This window comes from Mercenaria mercenaria, chromosome 6 (genome assembly GCF_021730395.1).
Source record: "Mercenaria mercenaria strain notata chromosome 6, MADL_Memer_1, whole genome shotgun sequence".
Classification (NCBI taxonomy): Eukaryota; Metazoa; Mollusca; class Bivalvia; order Venerida; family Veneridae; genus Mercenaria; species Mercenaria mercenaria.
In genome coordinates, this window is record NC_069366.1 from 54398906 (window position 1) to 54420333 (window position 21428).

Consider the following 21428-nt stretch of genomic DNA (forward strand, 5'->3'; position numbering starts at 1 on the left):
AGTGTTTTTTTACATATATTTTTAGCTGTAACGGACCCATGTGAAACCAAGCGGAACGGTTTGAACAACTTTGGAAAAGGACAACCCAAGGCATCCAGGTCAAGTTTTATCAACTTCCAGAGATGTCGTTCGAAGAAAAGTGTGGATGGACGGACGACAAACGGCCAGTGATCACAAAAGCTCACCATGAGCACTTTGTGTTCAGGTGAGCTAAACATTAATTATCACAAAAGAGATGAATTATGACTCCACTTCCTGTATTGTCATATGTTACATGTATGTAAAAATAAAATAGTATTTGAACCTGCTAATAATTAACAGTTGCACTGACGATAAATAATTTCACCTCTGAATAAGTGTAAGAACTAAAACTCAGTTATAAAAGGTGCTATGTGTATCATCACACCACTTAGTAATAAAAAGACGTTCATTTCGTCAAAATTTGTTATTCAGAACGCTGTTGAAAGTCCTACAATTGTCACATAGGGATACGTACACTTACATATAATTTCAAAGTAAGACCTATATTTCTGGATTCAATGAAGGTAGAAGAAGGGTTACAGTTCCTGTATCGGGGTCATAGTACGCTGGTGTCAAAAACCCTTGCTCCTCCCCAAGGCCTGTAAAAGAAGTGTCCAAGTCAAATGTTTCCGTATCAAACACATCAATGTCGTCATTACCGAAATCTAAATCTTTCCCGCCATATTCACTTATTTCCATTTCCTCCTTTTCCTCGGAAGAGAGTAAAGTTGTCCTGAATACAGAATGTAGTTCATCGTCATCATCATCCTTCTCTATTGGACAGGCGAACATGAGAGAATTTTGTGAATCGCAACTTTCTTGAGACAGCTGGTCGAGACTTTCAAGACATTTTAAATGTTCATTTTCTTTATCCAATTTCTTGTTTGCTGACTGCTTGTTGCATGGATTAGGAACAAATAATATTTGGTTTGATATTGAAGTATGCACCTTTAGAGGAAATGTTTGTGTATTGTTTGATAGATTCTCATTGTCACCGGCATTGTTTATGCTGATTTTGTCTTTGAATGGTCTACAAATAGTGATTGAATGCGTCTTTCTTGGCCTGAAAACACAGTAAAACATGCAGCTTACAAAAATCAGAAAATGTAAGGTTAACGCAGTATAAAACGATAACATTCTGAGATGGTTCTCAGTAACCAGTGTGACTACTGATCTAGCGAAAACATTAATCATAATTCATTAAGTTAATTATGGAATAAGGTCAGTAATTCGGTCGAAAATCATGCCTGTATGAAAAAAGGACCTGTTTTACAGCTGTAAAAGGTCTGTAAAAGACCTGTATTTTGAAATTACAACTGTAAAAGACCTGTAAGTGGAAAACTGATCAGAAATACAGTTAAAATTTTCAGGTGTAAAATATGAAGGTCTCAATTTACAGCTGTAAAAATTTTACTGTTGAAAGTTACAGCTGTAAAATGGTCATGTCTCAAAATTTCAGCTATAACATTTTTGGAGGGAAACATGAGTATTGTCAGCCATCTTTAATGCATTTTGGCGGGATATAACTGAAATTCACACAGACATCATATCTTGAAAAATTTTGGAATTTAAAGCGGTAAAGAGTAAGTACAGATGTTTAATTATCTATTATAGTTGTATAAGGACATGACATTGTATAAGTACATACATTAACTATTTACTCTATACTGGAAGCCGATAAGTTTAAAAGAAATAATTACAAGATTGTCACATGTTTTCATGACTGAAAGAAAGTTTTATAAACAAGATCTGCATATGTTCTACTTTGTATCCTACTCTTGAATTTTGCTGTTGCTATACTGTAACCATACCACATATACTTTACGTACTGGATCATTTATTTTGCCATTTTCATAGTAATTGCTACCTTATCTAGAGAATTGCAATTCATCCTAAAACTTTTTGCACCTCTACTTTCGTCCCTTAAAATAACGCCCTCTTTTTCAATACCTATAATATTTCTACAGCTGTAACTTTTTTTTTCATTTTTACAGCTGTAACTTTTTTCATTTTTACAGCTGTAACTTTTTTTCATTTCTACAGCTGTAACTTTTTTTTACAGGTGTAGCTCATTTGCATATTTCGAACTGTTTTACAGTCGTTTGACAGCTGTAAATTGAAATCTACAGCTATAAAATCAATACTGTTATATAAATCTACAGGTGTAAATTTGGAATAAGCATGACTGTTATTTTGAACAAAAATACAGGTCTTTTACAGCTGTAAAATTTCGTACAGGTGTGCTTCCGTGGTGTAGTGTAGTCGAAAGAAGTCTATAGTTCCTAACTTTCCCATTTTTTTTTGCGCAAATTTGTGTAGAACGAGTGCTTTAATCACACTTTTTCACTACTAGAATACATTTTGCATGAAATGATACTGTTTTCATGTTCATACACCCCACATGACAAGTTTTGCAGATCAAAACCGGAAGTGGGTGTTTATTGTGCGGACAAGAGCAAATATGCGCAATTTTTAGGGTTTCAGACCACAACTAACTGGCATTTCAGTAGGAACTATTCAAACCCCTATTTTCTTTTCATTTTTTCGTTAATTTATGATAGAACTTTCATGAAAAATAGGTGTAGGAAAAAGTGATTTTTTATATAGATACGTAAAGACGACCTGAAGTTGTCGTTTTTATATGAATTTGAAACAAAGAAGGATTTGAATTACTGACCTTCAACCTATAAGAGCTGAAATAAGACTTTTCTCGAAACATCACAATTAGTCTTAATAGTCATAAATCGGTTGTGTATGTTATAAAATGGTGTTTCCAATGCAAAATAATCATGAAATTTGAAACTTTTTGAATTTTGACCATATTTTGCGTAGATGCGCCTATTTCTGTGATAAAAAGGCCAATATTTTGTCTCCAGAATGTCAGAAAATGCACAAAATGCATCCATCTGGGTCTTATTTTAGACGAAATGAATGACATTTCAGAATCCAAGTGAAAAATAAGGCAAACAGAGAAAATTTTACCAAAATGCACAGTGAAGCGACCATAAACCAGTAAATGGGGGCTTCAATTAAATTTCTATATTTCTCTAAAATCTTGAATTTTCACAATGAAACTCGGTAATATGTTTGGTATTACATCTTTCTTGAAAACAGAGATGAAATTAGTATGAAATTTGATATGCACGTCTGATAAACCGGAAGTAATGCCGTAACGTCATTTTTCCGGATAACGTAGAATAAAGCCTGGACTCCGCATACGGAAACGAAAATCATTTTAAAAAGAATTCCTATAGTATTTTTCCTTTCATAGATTTTTTTCAGTTTCATTTATATAATAGGAAAATTAGCGCTGAAAACAATGAACAAATAAAAACAATGCGTCACCAGGCTTGTTTTTGTGACAAATTGTTTTGAACACACCCACTGTTGCTGAAACTGCTAGCGATTTTTCAACATTTTCATAATTTTCTGCCTTTCTTTATAAATACCAACCAAAATATGCATCAAGACAACACAATAAGGTTTTTTCTTTTTACAGATTTTATTATATACTTATTTGATATCATAGTCATATTTGTAATACCTACTATATCATTACAATAATGGGTACAAATGAAAAAAAAATATTGTTTCATATTCACTTTTGTGAACATTTTTCAATGAAAAATACTCGTAATAAAGAATATTTTTTTAAATTTTGAAAAAACTGTTTCATAGATTTTCCCCTGTTTTCCTTGTGTATAGATAATAATCACATGATTGTGAACATAAAAATGGCCAAAAAATGTATGGGTCACCAGGATAAATTGTATGTTAAGACCGCTTGAATACAACACCTGTTCGGACAAAAAAATGACGCAAACCTGACCAAATTGATTATATCTACTATAGTGTGTGTTCGGGTTTAACGTCTTTTTCAACAATTTTTTCAGTCATATAACCGACGGTGTCTACTTGCCCAACTTTATAGTGCTGCCACACTGGAATATCACGCTGTAGACACGTGGCATGATACCCCACCCAGTCACATTATACTGACACCGGACTGACCAGTCTTAATGCTGAGCGCCAAGCAAAGAAGCTGCTAGTACCATTTTTTACGTCTTTGGTATAACGCGGCCGGGGATGGAACCCGCGACCTTCCGCACTCGAAGCGGACGCTCTACCACTAGGCTACCGAGGCGGTATATATATCTACTAGAAGTTAAAAACGAGGTTAAAAAATTCTTAAGCCTTTCTATAATTGAATACTAAATGATCTGAAGGAGATTGTCTTATCAATGCAAAGTTAATTGTCTAACATTATATGAACAATACTGTCTTTGTGCTACAAAGCGCTGTCAAAACACAGTCACAAAAGGCAACATGTCAGTACAACATAAACCAGTATCAACATTTGATTAGTGATTACTGATAAAACTTATTAAAAAGCGTTATTTTATTAAAAATATCTCATATTTAAGATTGTCTGTTACATGTTTTAACAAATCGTGGGCTGAGCGCGAAACTATTGTAACTATATATAAATAAAGAACAAGATACAATAGTTTCGCGCTCAGCCCTCGAAATGTTGACTTCACTTCAGTTTTCCATAGTGTCGGCTGCGCAGAAAGACGCGCATAAAAAACTATAGGAATTCCCTTTAATGCCAACGTGTAAGTAAAATTATTTAAGTTGCAACGTTACTATATTTCTAGAGATAAAATATGGTTATTATAATAGTAGCTCGATCTGGGATACTGTATTCGGCTCGAGGGATTTTTCCGGATCGGATCTCACGAGATGCGCAAGCACCAAGTGTGATCCGTCCTTGCAAAATCCACGAAATTGAATATCTAAAGATGAAATATTTTAGTGAAAGATGGCCGTTGGATATCTTTTAAAAATGGTCGAATCTTTCATATGAAAGACCATATATTAGTTTATAACTATGAAAAGTTTCATTAACATCTACATTATTGAAAAATAATCGCTTCATGAAAAATGTCTTTCAAATTGTCACGGATTTACCCGCAGACTACCATTGTGGGCCAGGGGTCCATATTTTTCAAATCAATCTAGCTGAAAAATCAATCACACGACCCTATCCATTTTATTTGCCTACTTTCATTCGGAAAAAAAGATATCGCCGTTTTTCGAATATTATTGCTATCAGTTTCGGCATTGATACACTGCTGAAGTACGCGCATGAATATGAAACCGTGATGACAAATGGGTTCATCCATTTGGCCAAACTAATCGAACTGCTTGAATTAATAGTAAATGAAGTTATTTCATCATGGATGTGACAAAGCTGATTAAATGTATACCTTTTAAAAACGGATCAGGTGCCTTCAATTTGACCAGGGTCCCTGGTTATGAAACTGAGTTGGAAACAGTCGCAAAACTCAATGGTTGAATGATTACAAGCTTGGTTTTAATATTAACCAATGGAATGATCACGATTCTGCATTTGCGACCAGTGTAGATCATGATCAGCCTGCACATCCGTGCAGTCTGATCAAGATCTGCACTGTTCGCCATTCAGTCAGTATATTTTAGGTAAGCACCCCTTTTAACAGTTAATGGTACTGTCCAAATTGAAAGATGGACAAGTTCATTATAGAAATTTAGCAGGGTAAGGGTTAAAATACACTTACTTACCGTTTGAAAGGTGGAGTATCGTCATCGTCATTCATGGCCGTCAGGATGTCGGCAACCTGGTGGTGGAGCTTTGTCGGGCTCATCCGTTGCATATCGCACATCGACACTCTAGGGTTGAGGTACACCGTAGTTATCTTCGACTTTGATTTTTGTAATGGCTCCACCGGGACACCATACTTGATCACAGGTTGAGCTGGGAATTTCAGTAAAGGATGAGACTCGTCTACTGCAAAGTAAATATTTGATCACACATTTAAACTACGCACCCGAAAGGGAAATAAGTAAAATATTTAAGATGCATACTTCAGAATTGATCTTTTGCTAAAATATTGTGCTGGCTTTTGGACGAACTTCGTTAAACAGTATGTGTACTCGCAGATTTCTTTTCTCTTTGGATTATTTGCAAAAGCATTAAGTATGTATAAGAAATATTCATTATGTATTTACTCTGTATTTTCCGTGAATTTTGACTGAATTTATAATATTTATCAGCCGAACCCGTTTGGAAACATAGAAGCAACCATGTAAATTAAGAGCAGACTCGGTTTGATGGAGTCTCAACACGAGGTAACGAACTCGCACGTATCAGACAGTGGAATGTCTTTTACTGACATTGTATATCGAATTCATGTCCCGCCATATTTACACACCAAATGCTCAAATAATTTAAAACGACAGTAGCGTATATGAAATACTTGATACAGAAATACAAATACCGGGATAATTTAAGATAACATAATGTATAAAACGGAACCACAGGACAAGTGATTACATGTAAAGAATTTGAAACGAATTATACCTGTCCTCTGCAGTTGTTTGTTTAAGATAGGGCTTTCAATCTTAAGATCTTCAAGTTTTCCCTGAAAAAGAAATTTCAGAAACACATGATCACGTTGATAACAACCTCGGACATTTAAATGTTGCACTCATAAAAAGCTGGCAGCATATATTCTGAATCGCAGTCATAGAAAAGCCAGATCTAGTATAAGAGATATCAGGATGTCAAATCATCATCACATGGGGCTCATACGTACTGACTTCCGGCACAATAGGGGTATTATAACAGTAGCTTGATCTGGGATGCAGTATTCGGCTCGAGTGGATTTTGCCCGCAAGCGCCGAGTGTGATCCGACCTTGCAAAATCCACGAGAGCCGGATACAAAGTCCCAGATCTAAATACTGTTGTAATGACCCTTTTATTATATACCATTTTGATTCTTGTTTTGTTCTTGAACGAAATCTTCACTGTTTATCGATATTAAATGGAACTTAGTGAAGTTTTAAAGCGCGCTATTTATAGAAATGTGCCGGGTCATGCATATTAATAAAAATAGTCCGGCAGCATACAATACAGAAGGTACAATACGGAATTTAAAAGGTACAATACGGAATTTATGTCTGTCTGTTCATATTTAATTGTAAAATACAAGCCGATTTTTTACAGAATTTTTATAGGTATATAATAAAACGTTTTATTATATACCTATATAAATTCTGTAAAAAATCTGCTTGTATTTCACAATTAAATATGAACAGACAGACAAAAATTCCGTATTGTACCTTTTGAATTCCGTATTGTACCTTCCGTATTGTATGCTGCCGGACTATTTACATTAATATGCATTAGCCGACACTTTTCTATAAAAAGCGCACATAAAAACTTCACTATGTTCCATTTAATATCGATAAACATTGAAGATTTCGTTCAAGAACAAAACAAGAATCAATATGGTAAAGGTATATAATAAAAGGGTCATTATAACAGTAGCTAGATCTGGGACTTTGTATTCGGCTCTCGGTTTATTTTAATAAATTAAAATATTTAATTAGCGAACTTAAAATTGCCTTATATTTATTGCGGATGTTTTGGAATATTTAGGTATTTATCTATCTTAGTGAAGTCTTTCTTCATTGGTGATAAGAATTTGTTACATTTATTCTGATTGGTCAAAATAAGTTGTTTTGTTGAGGCCCGGCCTCTTTCTGATTTCCACTGTATTTGCCACTGTTGTATCTGATTTTGACTTGGTCACACGTTTTTCTATTTAAAACTTTTCGAAGAGGTATGGCTACCTTGGCCTTTCAGCTGAATCTACCAGCTGACATCATACAGTTACTAGGAGATTGGAAGTCAGATGCTTATAAAAAATACCTTGATTTTTCAATTACAGATAAAATAAATGTTTCAAAATACATTTCTAGTAAAATTCAGAGTGAGGAGTATGAGCATGATAATCTGTAAATTATGTGGGTTAATATTTCATGACTCAGTATCTTCTATCTTAAAAGGAGAAGATAACCTGTTTACAGTCGGACGAGCAAACCTTCTGGACAGGGTATTTGTCACTGATCATGTCATATAGCTTCATATTTACATGTCATTCATTCAAATTCTAGTAGGTCATTGTATTTTAAAGATAACGTATCAACAAATGTGGGTGGATATTTCATGAGTCTGTATCTTCTTTCTTAAAAAGAGGAGATTACCTGTTTACAGTGGGACGAGCAGACCTTCTGGACAGGAACTTGGCACTGATCTCATGTTATATAACCTCATATTTGCATGTCAGACAGTTTTCATAGGCTTATGTAGTAATAATAAGGTTATAAAAATTGGGAATTTAAACAAGTTGGAGCATAATGCATGAAGACTGAATTGAGATTATGACAGTTGAGATGTACTATGGATAAAGATGTGAATCAATTAGATCGGGATGATCATAAACAATGAGTGATTTATTTGATCTCGGTATGATCACAATGAATTAATTGAACTATTACAGGATAATCATAATTTATAGGGATATTTTAATAGTATATTTTGTTTAGTGTATATGTATAATTTTGAGTTTGTTCAGTATTATGATAAAGTCCATTTGTTTAGCTCTACAGGGAGAGCGCAGATCTACCGAATTTCGAGTCACAAGTTCGAGTCTTAGAGGAGGCTCATGTTTTTTCTTGTGACGAATTGATTAAAGTCATACTGTTGAGAATCTGTTGTTCTTCCGCAATGAGTCTTGTGGAGAAGTTAACATTTTCTCTACATAACAAACAAATCATTTTTGTGTGAGTGTGTGGGTGTTTGTAGTTACATTTGTTTACAGTATTGTTTTATTGAATGTTTAATTAGTTAATTGTCATATTTCTTACAGACTGTCGCCAAGTGGTTATTGTTGGTGATTCTATCATCAAACACATTCCTCCAATCGAGGGTGTTACAGTTAAATCCTTTCCTGGAGCAACAATTGGCAAACTTCATTATTTGTTAGAAAAAGGATTCTTGTCTTTAAAGGGTTTCAGTTACATCATTTTACATGTTGGCACCAACAATATAGCACGTAATTGTTCGGTTAGTGACATGCTAGCGGACTTTACCAATCTTTTGGCAAAAATTCGAAAGATTTCTCCGGAGATTCATATTATTGTCTCAGCAATTCTTCCGAGACCAGTAGATATCAAAGTTACAGAGAAAAAGATCAAAGAATTTAACTTAATGTTGGACACGCAATTATCAAAAGATTTGAAATTCAAATTCATTAAGTCTTATCGACCTTTCTTACATTGTGGTGAAATAAAGCTTCATTTTTTTGCCAGATTAGATGGGGGATTGCATCTAACTTTAGAAGGTTCAGCTAGACTGGGTCACTTCTTTCAGAGAGTTATTTCAACCTTATCTTATTAATATGACTTTAGGTGCCGTATAGTTGTATTAATATGTCATCTGCTTAAAAGAGGTTCTGATAATGGAATGATTGTATGTGGTAATGATTGTATCATTTTATTTTATCATTTTTTGTCATTTCAGTCATATATCGTATATACAGTACTATCATCATGATTCATTTTGTTGAAATATGACAGGTAGGCGAATGTTGAAGTTACTGTAAAAAGTTTTGTTGCATTGCTATATTATATATATATATATATAAAAAAAAAAAAAATGAAAGCTGCATGTGTTGATTCAATTCAAAGATATGTGACTAGGATTTTTGGATGACATTTGGCATTTGTTCTAATTAGATGTTTTAAATATATATATTTAAAAAAAAAAAAAAAAAAAAAAAAAACTACATAAACACAATAGGACACACATTTAAAATCTTTATGTATGAAGTCACATATTCTTTGTTTATATGGACATGCTTACCTTTTAATTTGCCTTCCTAATGCTTGTTTCTTTTTTATTTCATGTTTTTTGCATGTTGTTAAAATAATCTTTTTATGTTAATCATTGTCTTGTAGCTTGTCATACTTCATTTTCTTTTGCTTCATTTATGCTTGTGTTGGCTGTAATTTGGCGGTTTATTGAATATTCATAAGAATATCAGTGATGATCATGAGTTTGTTAAGTAAAGTTCTTTATACAACGTGTGATCATTGAATTATGGCATTAAATTTATATTTATAACTCTAACTGTTTTTCTTATTCTCAATGAAGGGAGATAATTGGTTTATTTTAATAAATTAAAATATTTAATTAGCGAACTTAAAATTGCCTTATATTTATTGCGGATGTTTTGGAATATTTAGGTATTTATCTATCTTAGTGAAGTCTTTCTTCATTGGTGATAAGAATTTGTTACATTTATTCTGATTGGTCAAAATAAGTTGTTTTGTTGAGGCCCGGCCTCTTTCTGATTTCCACTGTATTTGCCACTGTTGTATCTGATTTTGACTTGGTCACACGTTTTTCTATTTAAAACTTTTCCCTCCCTCCCACCGCCAAGTTTCAGTCATGTTTTGAAAGTTTACCTTTAATGATTATGAAGCAGACGTGAATGCTTTATAATTATGTTCAATGTTCCTTTATAATTATTAATATTTAATGTGATGTACTCTATGTGAAGTTGTTTATATAGTTGCGGCTGCATTGATGTTGTGATAAATATTGTTTATCCAAATTTATAATTATTGTGTATGTTCTTCACAGTACGTCAGTTTATAATATGCAGCGGTTTATTGAATATTCATAAGAATATCAGTGATGATCATGTGTTTGTTAAGTAAAGTTCTTTATACAACGTGTGATCATTGAATTATGGCATTAAATTTATATTTATAACTCTAACTGTTTTTCTTATTCTCAATGAAGGGAGATAATTGTGGATTTTGCAAGGTCGGATCACACTCGGCGCTTGCGCGCCTCGTGAGATCCGATCTGGCAAAATCCACTCGAGCCGAATACTGCATCCCAGATCAAGCTACTGTTATAATAACCCTATTATATAATGACGTGGTTCACTGTTCCGACGTTCATCATGATTAAAAGTTCTGGTGACCTAACGACGCCAATACTTCATTTTTATGCGAGTATTAAATTTCGATTTACATTATATTTTCATGTTTAATAATGAAATAATGCTTGAAAGGAGAGTATAAAAAATCCTCGTATTTCGAATACTATATTATCACATGTTTGACGTCGCGGGAGTGTAATAAAGCCATTAAATAAAAATGATAATACACTAGTGTAATAAAGCTTTGATGTCGACGCCATTTATAGCGTTGGAGACGTTGGTCAAACTGACTTGTTTATATAGTAAAAGAAAGTAGAATGTATGAGTTTTCGACAGGAAAAGCTAACATGTGAAAAGAATATTACATTTGTGACTTTCCACATTGAATTTATTAAACGAGTTGAATAAAATTGATAAAATGCTCGGCAGAGCCTCGCATTTTATTATTTTATTCAACTCGTTTAATAAATTCAATATGAAAAGACACCCATGTAATATCCTCTATTTAATTGTCGTATGTCACGTTAAACGAGAATCGGCGTCATATTAGCCTGACGTTGACGTTGTTCCTAAGCGACGTTTTATTGACGCCAAACACTGACGAGCGATTACAGCTACCTAAGCGAATTTCGAGCGATATTTAGTGATTTATACGAGATATGGAGGCAGTATTTATTCCAAAAGTTTCTATCCTGACTAAAAATTCAGGAATGTATGTTAGTTTTATTGATGTTTATTTATTCTCAACATTATAATTATATTATATCGATTTTTTTTTATTGATGACAATCGGTGATTTTTTCTTCAGTCCTCTTTTTCTTATAGTAATGCATTCTAAAATACAAGTGTACTCATTTTCATTCATTTGTCCTAGAACTGTATTTAAAGCATTGTTTGCTATCATAAGTATATTTTGAAAAGAAAAGCATAGAGAATATAATATACATAAAATGTGTTAATACACATATAGTAGAGTTCAACTGAAAAGACACAGTATTTAATGTTTTAAACTTTATAATAAAGAGAAATCTTAAATTTTCAGATTTTCAAACTTTGCGAAGTTTTGCACAATTACGGGATACGTTCCAAGTACAGTTCCTATTTACCAGACAGATCCAGTTAAACATGGTACTCGCCATTACAAGGTTTTTCAAATGTTCAAATACATCAATGTAAGCCCCTGATTTGCTCTTCTTTTGCATCAGTAAGTATTTGAAATTCAACAAAGGTCTTTATTAATTAGCGTCCAAAATTAGAGTTCCCGCAACAATATATTCTTCTCTTATTTGTAAATATCACTTTATTATTCTCCAACGCAAGTGCAAAAGGTTACTCTTTTTCGCCCATTATTCCGGATAAACAAAGCTGTCTCTTTTCTGTTTGTGCACAGAAAAATGACATCTTTATATATCCCCTCTTAGTTTATTTTTATTTCTATTTTCCTAACCCTGATTATCTTTTCTCGTTGGACCTATTTCATTCCTTTATTTTTCTCTTGTATTTTTTCCTTTATCTCTATTTCTCTCATCTTTATGTCTCTAGCTAACAGACTAACCAAATTACTGCGTACACTGAGAAACTCTGTACTTAGACCATCCAGGGCAGGGTATGACATCATTAGCACTGATGAAGACATAGATACATTGTAAGCATTTAATTAAACTAATTTTCTTCCTTTGAAACTTGTTTGCTCAAACATACACTTGATCAAGAATTTTGCTACCATATGACAGGTTCTGGGAGGTATAATATTAGTTAGATGATACGGATCAGCGCAGAATGTGTATAACTGCTTCTCTATGTCAAAACAGTTGTCCATTTATTGCGCAGAGTTGACGGATTACGACGAATTGGTTGAACCTAGATCTTTTGTTAGCTATTCCGTATTTCAGCGAAAATAGTTGATCTGTGGTATTATTGATAAACAACAGCAAATATCAATTTAGCATAAAACTGCCTTTTTTGGATGTTTTAATAGAAGATTTCACGTGTGTAAACACAGACAGCACGTGCTTGGAACACACATTTTTATATACGCGCGTTCCATGGCGAAGGTGAACGCATAATTCCCTGTAACGCATAATCAAAACACGTCTTATTGGAAATGACCGGTTATTATCATTATAATATTGGTTTATTTTCGATTTTTAATGTATCATGCTATAATAGCGTCAACACGTGTTCGCTTCATGTTATAGCATCTGCAGAATACCACGGGATTATGCAAACGTTTTAAAACCAAACAAAAACTATATATCTGTTAATTAAGCAAAGGTTTTTATTTCTCATTGGAACAGGTTTTCAACTGAGACACAACAAGTTTTGAAAGAACGCAAGAAAGCACTGGTCCACCTTGTAAAGAAACATGAATCAGCATGCTAGCATTGAGAGAAGCTAGAATGGTAAGTAATAAGTACATGAATATAATTAAATATATGTAACTACAAAGATAAATATACAATAAAAACAAGTATATGGAAACATATAAAAATAAATTTAAACCATATCTGAAAGTAAAAACAGTTGATATAATAATATTACAACCTTAGATCACATTTGAAGTTTACTAAACAGGTAATAAGAATCAGGTTTACTAAACAGATGCCAAGAACCACACGCATGTATTAAATAAGGATACAGGAGTTAAACGCGAAAATACGTTACAGCGTTCATCAAATCACTTTGATGAAAATATCACTCGTCATTCAGCAACAGAACTGTTGGAAGTCAAAGGCAAAAATACAAAAGTATGAGTTGATTTTAGAAACTCAAAGATCCGCCTTGCATTACAACCAAGACGAGAAAGAATTTAGAACAGCGGCCATTAAGGTAAGCAGTGAAACAAACCACTGCAAACTGATTAAGTACTGTTAATACATCCACTGGTACTATGTATAAAGGCCTACATGTGAACGGCTAGCAATACCCCAACAACATTAATCATTCCCAGTGGTACCGTGTGTTACTTCATGGCTGGACAAAACTAGATGGACATGACTGATTCTGCCTTGTGCGACTTGTGTGGATTATGCGCATTCGTGCAGTCAGATCAAGATCTGCACTGTTCGCCAGTCAGTATCTTTTTTGGTAAGCACCCCTTTTAAGTGTTAATGATACTGTACAAATCTACAAAAATTTAGCAGGGTAAGGGTTAAAATGATGCGCGTTTATTGTGCATGCATCAGTGTTAGCCCGCCGTCGAATATGATTACATGTATTGTCGGTATCATCCGCCGGACGAGCGTAACACTGTTAAATAATAAATAAATTTCTATTTTCTAAGTGCTTGCCAAGAAATAAACCTTACATTTTCAAACAGATGCTGATTTTTAAAACACAGAAGTTTTGCATTTCGCAAGCGGAATCGGTCAGCATTGTTAAAAATGTTGTTACAAAAGGACTTTGTTGAGTAACATTTAAATTGCTTTCGTGGTTTTCAGAGAGCTGAGTATGTTTTGTTTTTTTCCTCAAGATACGGAAGATATGCTAGAAAAATGGATGGTCACTCATGAGAAAGATCATATTGCCTTTGAGAAAAAGTTTTTAGAAGAAATTAAGTACAGAGAAAAAATACTTAAAGTAAGTTTCCTTTAGAGTACCTTGTTTCGTATAGAACATTTCAGTTAATGTCACATGTAAGTTTGTTATAATATAATATTATGTACTGACAGGGCTAAACATTACTTTGAATCTCTTTTCCTCAGTAAAGTGGACTTTATCCGGCTATGGTCAAATAAGGCTGATTGTTTCAAGAAGTATTCGGACATACCTGAAAATGGGGCAGTTGGGATGTGGAGTAATAGGGTGAACTGTTAATTGAATACATTTAAAATTAGTTGAAAAGCTTGTTCCCACTGTTATTCTAATCAGTTGCGTTTTGTAAAAGTTAGATGATATTCAACAGTATATTTCTATTTACAGATCTCTAAAGACCTTCAATGAGATACAGAAGGAATGTTGGAAGATACCATCCGAACTCTGACGTACAAAAACAGACAAAATATAACGTACGTACTATATGTAGTACCTTTGTCTGCATCAAAGAATGTTTCAGTAAAACCAACACAAATTATGATATACACTGTTATTTTTGGCCTTAAGGTTGTTCTGCACGGTTGCATCAAAATTATTTCTACAATGCAGAATTTGATTCAACCCTGATTTTACACAACTATGGATTTTAATGAAAAATTTTAACAGTCGTAAATAATCATATTGTCTATAAATACTATAGTATGGTGAAATAAAATGTTCAAGTCTATCTGCTTCTGCTTGAGTAATTTGCCCATGATTAAAAGAGGTCCGTACATTTCAAGCTAATTTTAAGACATTAGATCTAATTTTTTTTTTACTTTGAATTATTTAAGGTAGTTCTGCACGTTTGAAAAACCGGAAGTGATGGCGTAACGTTATTTATCCGGAAAACGTAGAATAAAGCTTGAATTCGGCGTACGGAAATGAAAATCATTTTATGAATCAATTGAAACCTGTGAGTAAATTTATTACCATGGCACTGTTGCTATATTTCTCAAGTCAAAATATGGTATTAAAATATACTGCACGTTAAAAATTCAAAATAATGTGTTAAAATTAGCGTGAAATGTCCGGTTCACGTTTATAATGGTTAAAGATCTCAAAAATAAGCACACGGACCTCTAAATGTTATTTCACCAAATTATAGTGCCTATGTTTATTAACAACCGTGGTAAGTTTCATCAAAATCTACATTGTAGAAAAAATTCTATCCGCGAAAATGTTATGAAAAATATGATTTTCCCATAGACTCCCATTATGAAATTTTGCATGAGGTCCAAATTTTTCAAATCAGTCTAGCAAAAAATCAAATACAGTCCCTATCTCTTTTGTTTGCTTAATTTTCTAGGTATATTCTGATTTTTTGAAAAATCAGAGGTTAATCAAATTCTACATTGTAGAAAAAGCAGAAAACTACCTTAATATGTCAAACTTTTTGATATCATATTTAATCTTTAGAAAAATAGTAATGTTGCCGTTTGAATAGATTTAGATCTACACAGGGGTTGACACAAGTTTATAAAATGATTTTCGTGTCCATCTGCCAAGTCCGCGCAAGATCATATATTGATCTACGTTATCCGGATAAATAACGTAACGCCCGGTGACTATTTCCGGTTTATCAAACGTGCAGAACTACCTTAAAGCGCATTTTGCTTGCTAACTTCAGGCGATGACATCGTAATTGATAAGCGTAATAATGAATCATGAAAGCATAAAAAGTTATATACATAAATTATGCTACCACTATTACTAATGTGTTCGCCTTTTTACCAAATAAGAAAGGAATATAAGAAGTTTTTATACTTGAAATAATATTTACCTCCTTTTTCTCACAGTGACACAGAGATACACAAGATATCAAAAACAAGTGTACAATCAGACATGCCGTAGATACAAGTTTGAGATAACCATGGTAATACTTTATTTGGTTTAATGCCAGATAAATGTAGGTGACATAATGGTCACAAAACAAGAATTCCGGTACAGAAGACTTACAGTCCTTTAAGAAAACTGATACATCTGGCTCTAAAATTTTGAAATTTGCTTTCTGCAAACTTTCAAATTTAGCAAACCTTTGATATTTTTTTTCTAATATACCTGAATAATCAGATAAAGAAATATTCGGTATCTAAATTTATGAATGCTGGTAAACACCATCAAGTAATTGTAATAATATCAGAAATACATGCATAATGTTTAAACTTTATTTAACTATTTTCAATATGATTAGTGTTAAAATGATAAAAATTTGAAATATCTGTCGCCTAGTCTTGTAATAGCATTAATCAGATTCAACAAACCACAGGGTTCTGCACTGCACCTCCCAATAAAATGCTGCTATCAATCATACAACGGGCCTGTACAACTAAGAATATGCAATTATTGAGTTTGTTTCCAATATTTGTAAAACGTTTGTATATTCTTTGTTTCCTATACAAGCTTCTTACATGATTGCAGAACATACCATGCCAGAAAGAATGGATTGAACCACAATATGAGACCAGCGTCATTAAAAATCAAGACAATAAGATTAAAAAATCAAGACATTAAGAGAAAGGTATAATATTTACGCATGCCTTGTTTTTCTTTTACATTCATATTTCATGGAACATAAGTTTATCCCATGTTATTGCGTCTGTCCGTCTGTCAAGCATAATGATGAAACACAAGATGCCTTGCATTATTACATGTATGTATGGAGACTTCAGCAGGTCAGCAGGATAGTTTGTTCACACTAAATACATACATTATTGTATGAATATTTAATACATTGTAAACTCAAGGACATCGGGGCGTCTAATTGAAACACACTGTCGCATCAAATTGATCACCATTTTAAAACATATGGTATTACAAATAAATTTTATAAATTCATATAAAGCGGGAATAAAATTTTAGACTGTTGACCATTAAGCATTATAATAGAAATTTCTTTTCCTATCTATATATTTTATATTTTCAGATAAAGAAATCCAGCAAGAAAACAGACTGAAGAGCGGTTGAAAATTTTGATTCCTTAAAAAAATTAACAGAGTAATAGATCTAGTCTTAATATATTCTTTTCAACCGGAGTATTTTTGTTGTCGTATTTTTACAAACATAGAGCTATTTACATGTCGAGGGCCGAGCGCGAAACTATTGTATCTTGTCTTTTATTTATATACAGTTACAACAGTTTCGCGCGCTCAGCCCACCATATATGATATATACAATTTCTTCAAAGTCTATAGAAAAATGTTTTGTGAACTTCTATTTTGGTAAAAAGCTGTACTTCTAGCATCAACACTTTGCCAGTAATAGTGGCTGGAAACATGCGAAACGCGAATCACGTGCAACATTCGTGCATGACCTGTATTACCCAGCCCCATGATGATGAAATTACCTTAAAAAATCCAAGAAAGCGACGGAAAAAGGATGCTCCCTGTCGGATACGGATAAATGAAAACCGAGCACAAACAATACAAACTGGTGTTTCCTGCAAGGCAAAAGGAGCTCTATATCACTGAGATGGCAACAACAATGGCATTTTTTAGCAGTTAGTACTGTGCGATTTGATGATGAATGAAACGAGGGTCTATTAGCCGACATTTCTTTTTTATTTTTTGGCAATTCCAGCATCATCGTCTTCAAAAAGCACTCGCATTCTGTTTATAAAATGGACCTAGACCCAACCTGTTACGTTAGTTAAATCCCCTTACGTCCGCAATGGCATTTAAGTATGCCGAATGTTGGATTAATGTGAACCATACTGTCCGTTGGAAGATATGACTGCTTTGGTCATACAGAATATCTACCAATCCACCAAAGTGATTTCTATTCAACATCACACCTACACAATCGTAAGTCACATGGCGACTTTCCAGTTTTTCGTGGTGGAGGAAGACCCAATGTTCCGCTCTGCATATATTTCAACACCTACGGGCACCATCATGGAATCATCGGCCTTCTGTAAACCAGCTGGATAGCTTCCTCGCATGAAAGATTAAAACTACACTTCAATTAAAATTTCGAACCCACAGCAGTGACCTTACCAACAACATTCGGATAGGGCATTATTACAGTAGCCTAAATTCTGTTGTTGTTTTTGTTTGTTTGTTTGTTTGTTTCAGAGAAGGACCTTGACCTTTAAGGTACATGTTTTGCTAAGTTATTTGAATCTCTGTATACATAAAACGTTATAGAGAAAACAAGAAAAATAATTACCAATCCTTGAGCTGTAAGTGTGACCTTGACTTTAAGTTGTGGGCTAAGGATATTGAACGCGGAACGTTGTCTTGTTATGATGAATATATGTGGCATGTTATCTAAATAACCATGCATGCATAAAAGGGAACTGATCTGAAATATTTTACCTTTAAGTGTGACCTTGACCTTTAAGACAGGGATTTGGGTCTTACACTCGACACGTCTTATTGTACTGTTAATGTTTTTTGAATGTTGTTTGAATATCCATAGAAATCTATATGCAATTCATAAATCAGTTACAGAACGGACAAGCAAAATGACCTTAAATAATTAACCTCCAAATGTGAACTTGACTTTTAAGTATGAGTGAATTTTGAATGCGACATGTCGTCTTGTTATTTGTTATGGTGATTGGTGAATTTTAAGTCAAGTTATTTGAATATCCGTGAATGCTTAAAACAATTAGATCTATAGAGCGGACAAACTCTAAGCGTGGAACTTGAAAGCACAGGTGGGCAGTAGCGTACCTAGGATACAGTATGGGTCCATGAGCCATATACACTAAAATATATTATAATTATTATGTTTTCTAAGAAAAATAATGCCAAAAAGTCATTTAGAAATTGGTTTGCCCCTGTGACACATTGTCACAGGACAATGACAGGTTTTATCATTTAGATTTACAGTATGATGGCCATTTCGAAATCCGACACAGCAGAACTACTATTGTTATTTTTATGAGGGCATTTAGACATTATTTGCGACCCGACTTGGAGGGCATATTCCTGCAAACCACTCATAAATCCGGGCCTGATGCAGGGGCCATTTTCAAAATGTTCCTGCGATATAAATAGGTAAAGAGTCTAAATTATCAACATCTTAGCGCATTTGTTTCTTTCAGAATTGCTATTTTTAAAACATCTCTAACATAGTTATTCATTTGTTAAGTTTTATCATTTAGATCGTAAAAGCCTAAAACTCCCCCAGCTCACACCCCTTGCATTTTTTTAACATTTTTCATTTATTGCTTGGAAATATTGCTACGCCGATCATCTAGATCTACAATAATACTGTAGATTCTACAGTAAATATGAAAAAAAAAACTTACATGCTTGGCTTCAACTTCTTTTATTGCATTCTCCCTTTGCGTTTTCCTAACGGCTGTATTCCTAACAACTTCTGATAAAAAGTCTGGGTGACCTCGTCTGAAAAAGTCGTGTTTATAAATAAAAGTAGCGCCATCTTGCTGACTTTTCGGGCCATTTGTCGGTATCTTCCGGAATCCGTAGATATTCAGCTGTCTTATGAAGCTTTGGAAGTTTGAAGTCTTAAACAACGCACCATTTTTCAAGTATTGTTCCTCAAACATTTTTCGCTCCACCTTAATTGACTCTCCATCCGAATCCCAAGCAATGGCACCTGTTCTGCAGCTGTTAACGATTCTCCATAACTTTGCAGGAAATTTTAATGTAACACCATCCACCACTTGCGGTGGGGACTCTGGGAATAGTTCTGTCATGATTTAATTATCCTATGGCAAATTACCGCTTTAGAATTCTGTGTGTTCTCTTTAATTTCTTCTAGAATGTAAATGCACAAGAAAAGATTCCATGAACGCAAATACCTTCTTGGGAGAATCTGTTGATATTTACATATGACGTCATACATGACGTTATTTAAATGACGTCATTCGAAAGCAAACAATTAATCATTTTGCAGGTTCCCAGATGACCAGCGGCTGCAATGCAGCCATCAGGTCGGTTTTGTGGGAAATACAATGGAAAGATGACCTTTTGTTGAAAAATCAACTTTAAAACTACAAAATGGCTCTAACATCCTACTTCGATTGTACATTGCATAGTATGGTCATTCGCGTGGCCTTCTCTGAATTAAGCTTAGTTTAAAGCTTAGTTTAATTACTGAGTTAAGGCCTAAAAAATTCTTTGTTTCCGGTAAAATGCTAAAAAGAATTAGGGTAGGTAGGTCGGAAATTTTATGTCAAAAAATGAATACAAATAAGGGGGTTATGCCTTTAGAGCATCAGTAAGTTGATTTCTAACATCACTGACCATGTTTAAAGCATAAAAAGTGAAGTTTTGCAACTTTTCCGGGATGTGAATGGTTGAACGGAGGGAAAGGGGCATTATGATTATGTCTGTCGTCCACAATGAATATTAATGCGCTTATAATCAAATTTCAGCCTCTGTTGAATTTGAATTTGTGCTCCCTCTGTCGGCATTGGTATGCCCCTAGCTTTATTTGATTGCAGAATTTATAGTGATATATACAGTTGTGTGTGCACAAAAAAACTGAAACGAATGGAGATTATAATGATTTAAGGGAAGTTATATTGATTAACTTATATTTGATTTTTAAGTTGCACACAATGTTATCATCATATATGGAATTCATGCATATATATATGGATCATCGTAACACCTAAACATACTGTACTCTCCCAGTGCTAACATATACGTTGAGAAAAAAAACAATAACAACTAATACGTCACAATGATACGCTTTTGTAATGGTACGATTCTATAATTCTATAATAATATATAAAAACAAAATTACTGGCATGAACACTAAAGACAGACCTTAATTATGGCGCATATATAAATATATATAAAGATATGATAATCTTCATTAATTCTATTTTGTTATAAGTATATAGAGGGTGTTACATGAGTGCCTTTTCATATTGAATTTATTAAACGAGTTGAATAAAATAATAGAGAACAGAACAGAACAGAACAGAATTTTATTGAGACTTGTACATCGTACATCGTCTAAACACTAATATTACAATATACATAGTCACGTTCATACAATTTTAAAGAAAT

The 21428-nt window shown here is 33.5% G+C and overlaps 1 protein-coding gene and 1 long non-coding RNA gene across 5 annotated transcripts; one reads left to right on the top strand and one right to left on the bottom strand.

Annotated features, from left to right (window-relative positions):
* Positions 1 to 240: 240 nt before the first annotated feature.
* LOC123548851 (heat shock factor protein 2-like) lies at positions 241 to 20227 on the bottom strand. The gene is made up of 4 exons (XM_045336441.2): positions 19694 to 20227; positions 6425 to 6485; positions 5626 to 5851; positions 241 to 1084 (listed from the first exon to the last, which is right to left on the bottom strand). Exons 1-4 carry the CDS (start codon positions 20102 to 20104, stop codon positions 523 to 525), a joined length of 1260 nt encoding a protein of 419 aa, XP_045192376.2. The 5' UTR covers positions 20105 to 20227; the 3' UTR covers positions 241 to 522.
* Positions 11388 to 17471, top strand: LOC123548852 (uncharacterized). Of its 4 annotated transcripts, XR_008371363.1 has the most exons (10): positions 11388 to 11575; positions 11906 to 11991; positions 12406 to 12508; positions 13161 to 13265; positions 13628 to 13692; positions 14336 to 14442; positions 14785 to 14870; positions 16236 to 16312; positions 16858 to 16957; positions 17363 to 17471. It is a non-coding gene; the product is annotated as an uncharacterized LOC123548852 (long non-coding RNA). The 4 variants fall into 4 exon arrangements; XR_008371364.1 differs by having other exon boundaries at positions 11906 to 12067; positions 13161 to 13692; XR_008371365.1 differs by having other exon boundaries at positions 11906 to 12035; positions 13161 to 13692.
* Positions 20228 to 21428: the final 1201 nt, after the last annotated feature.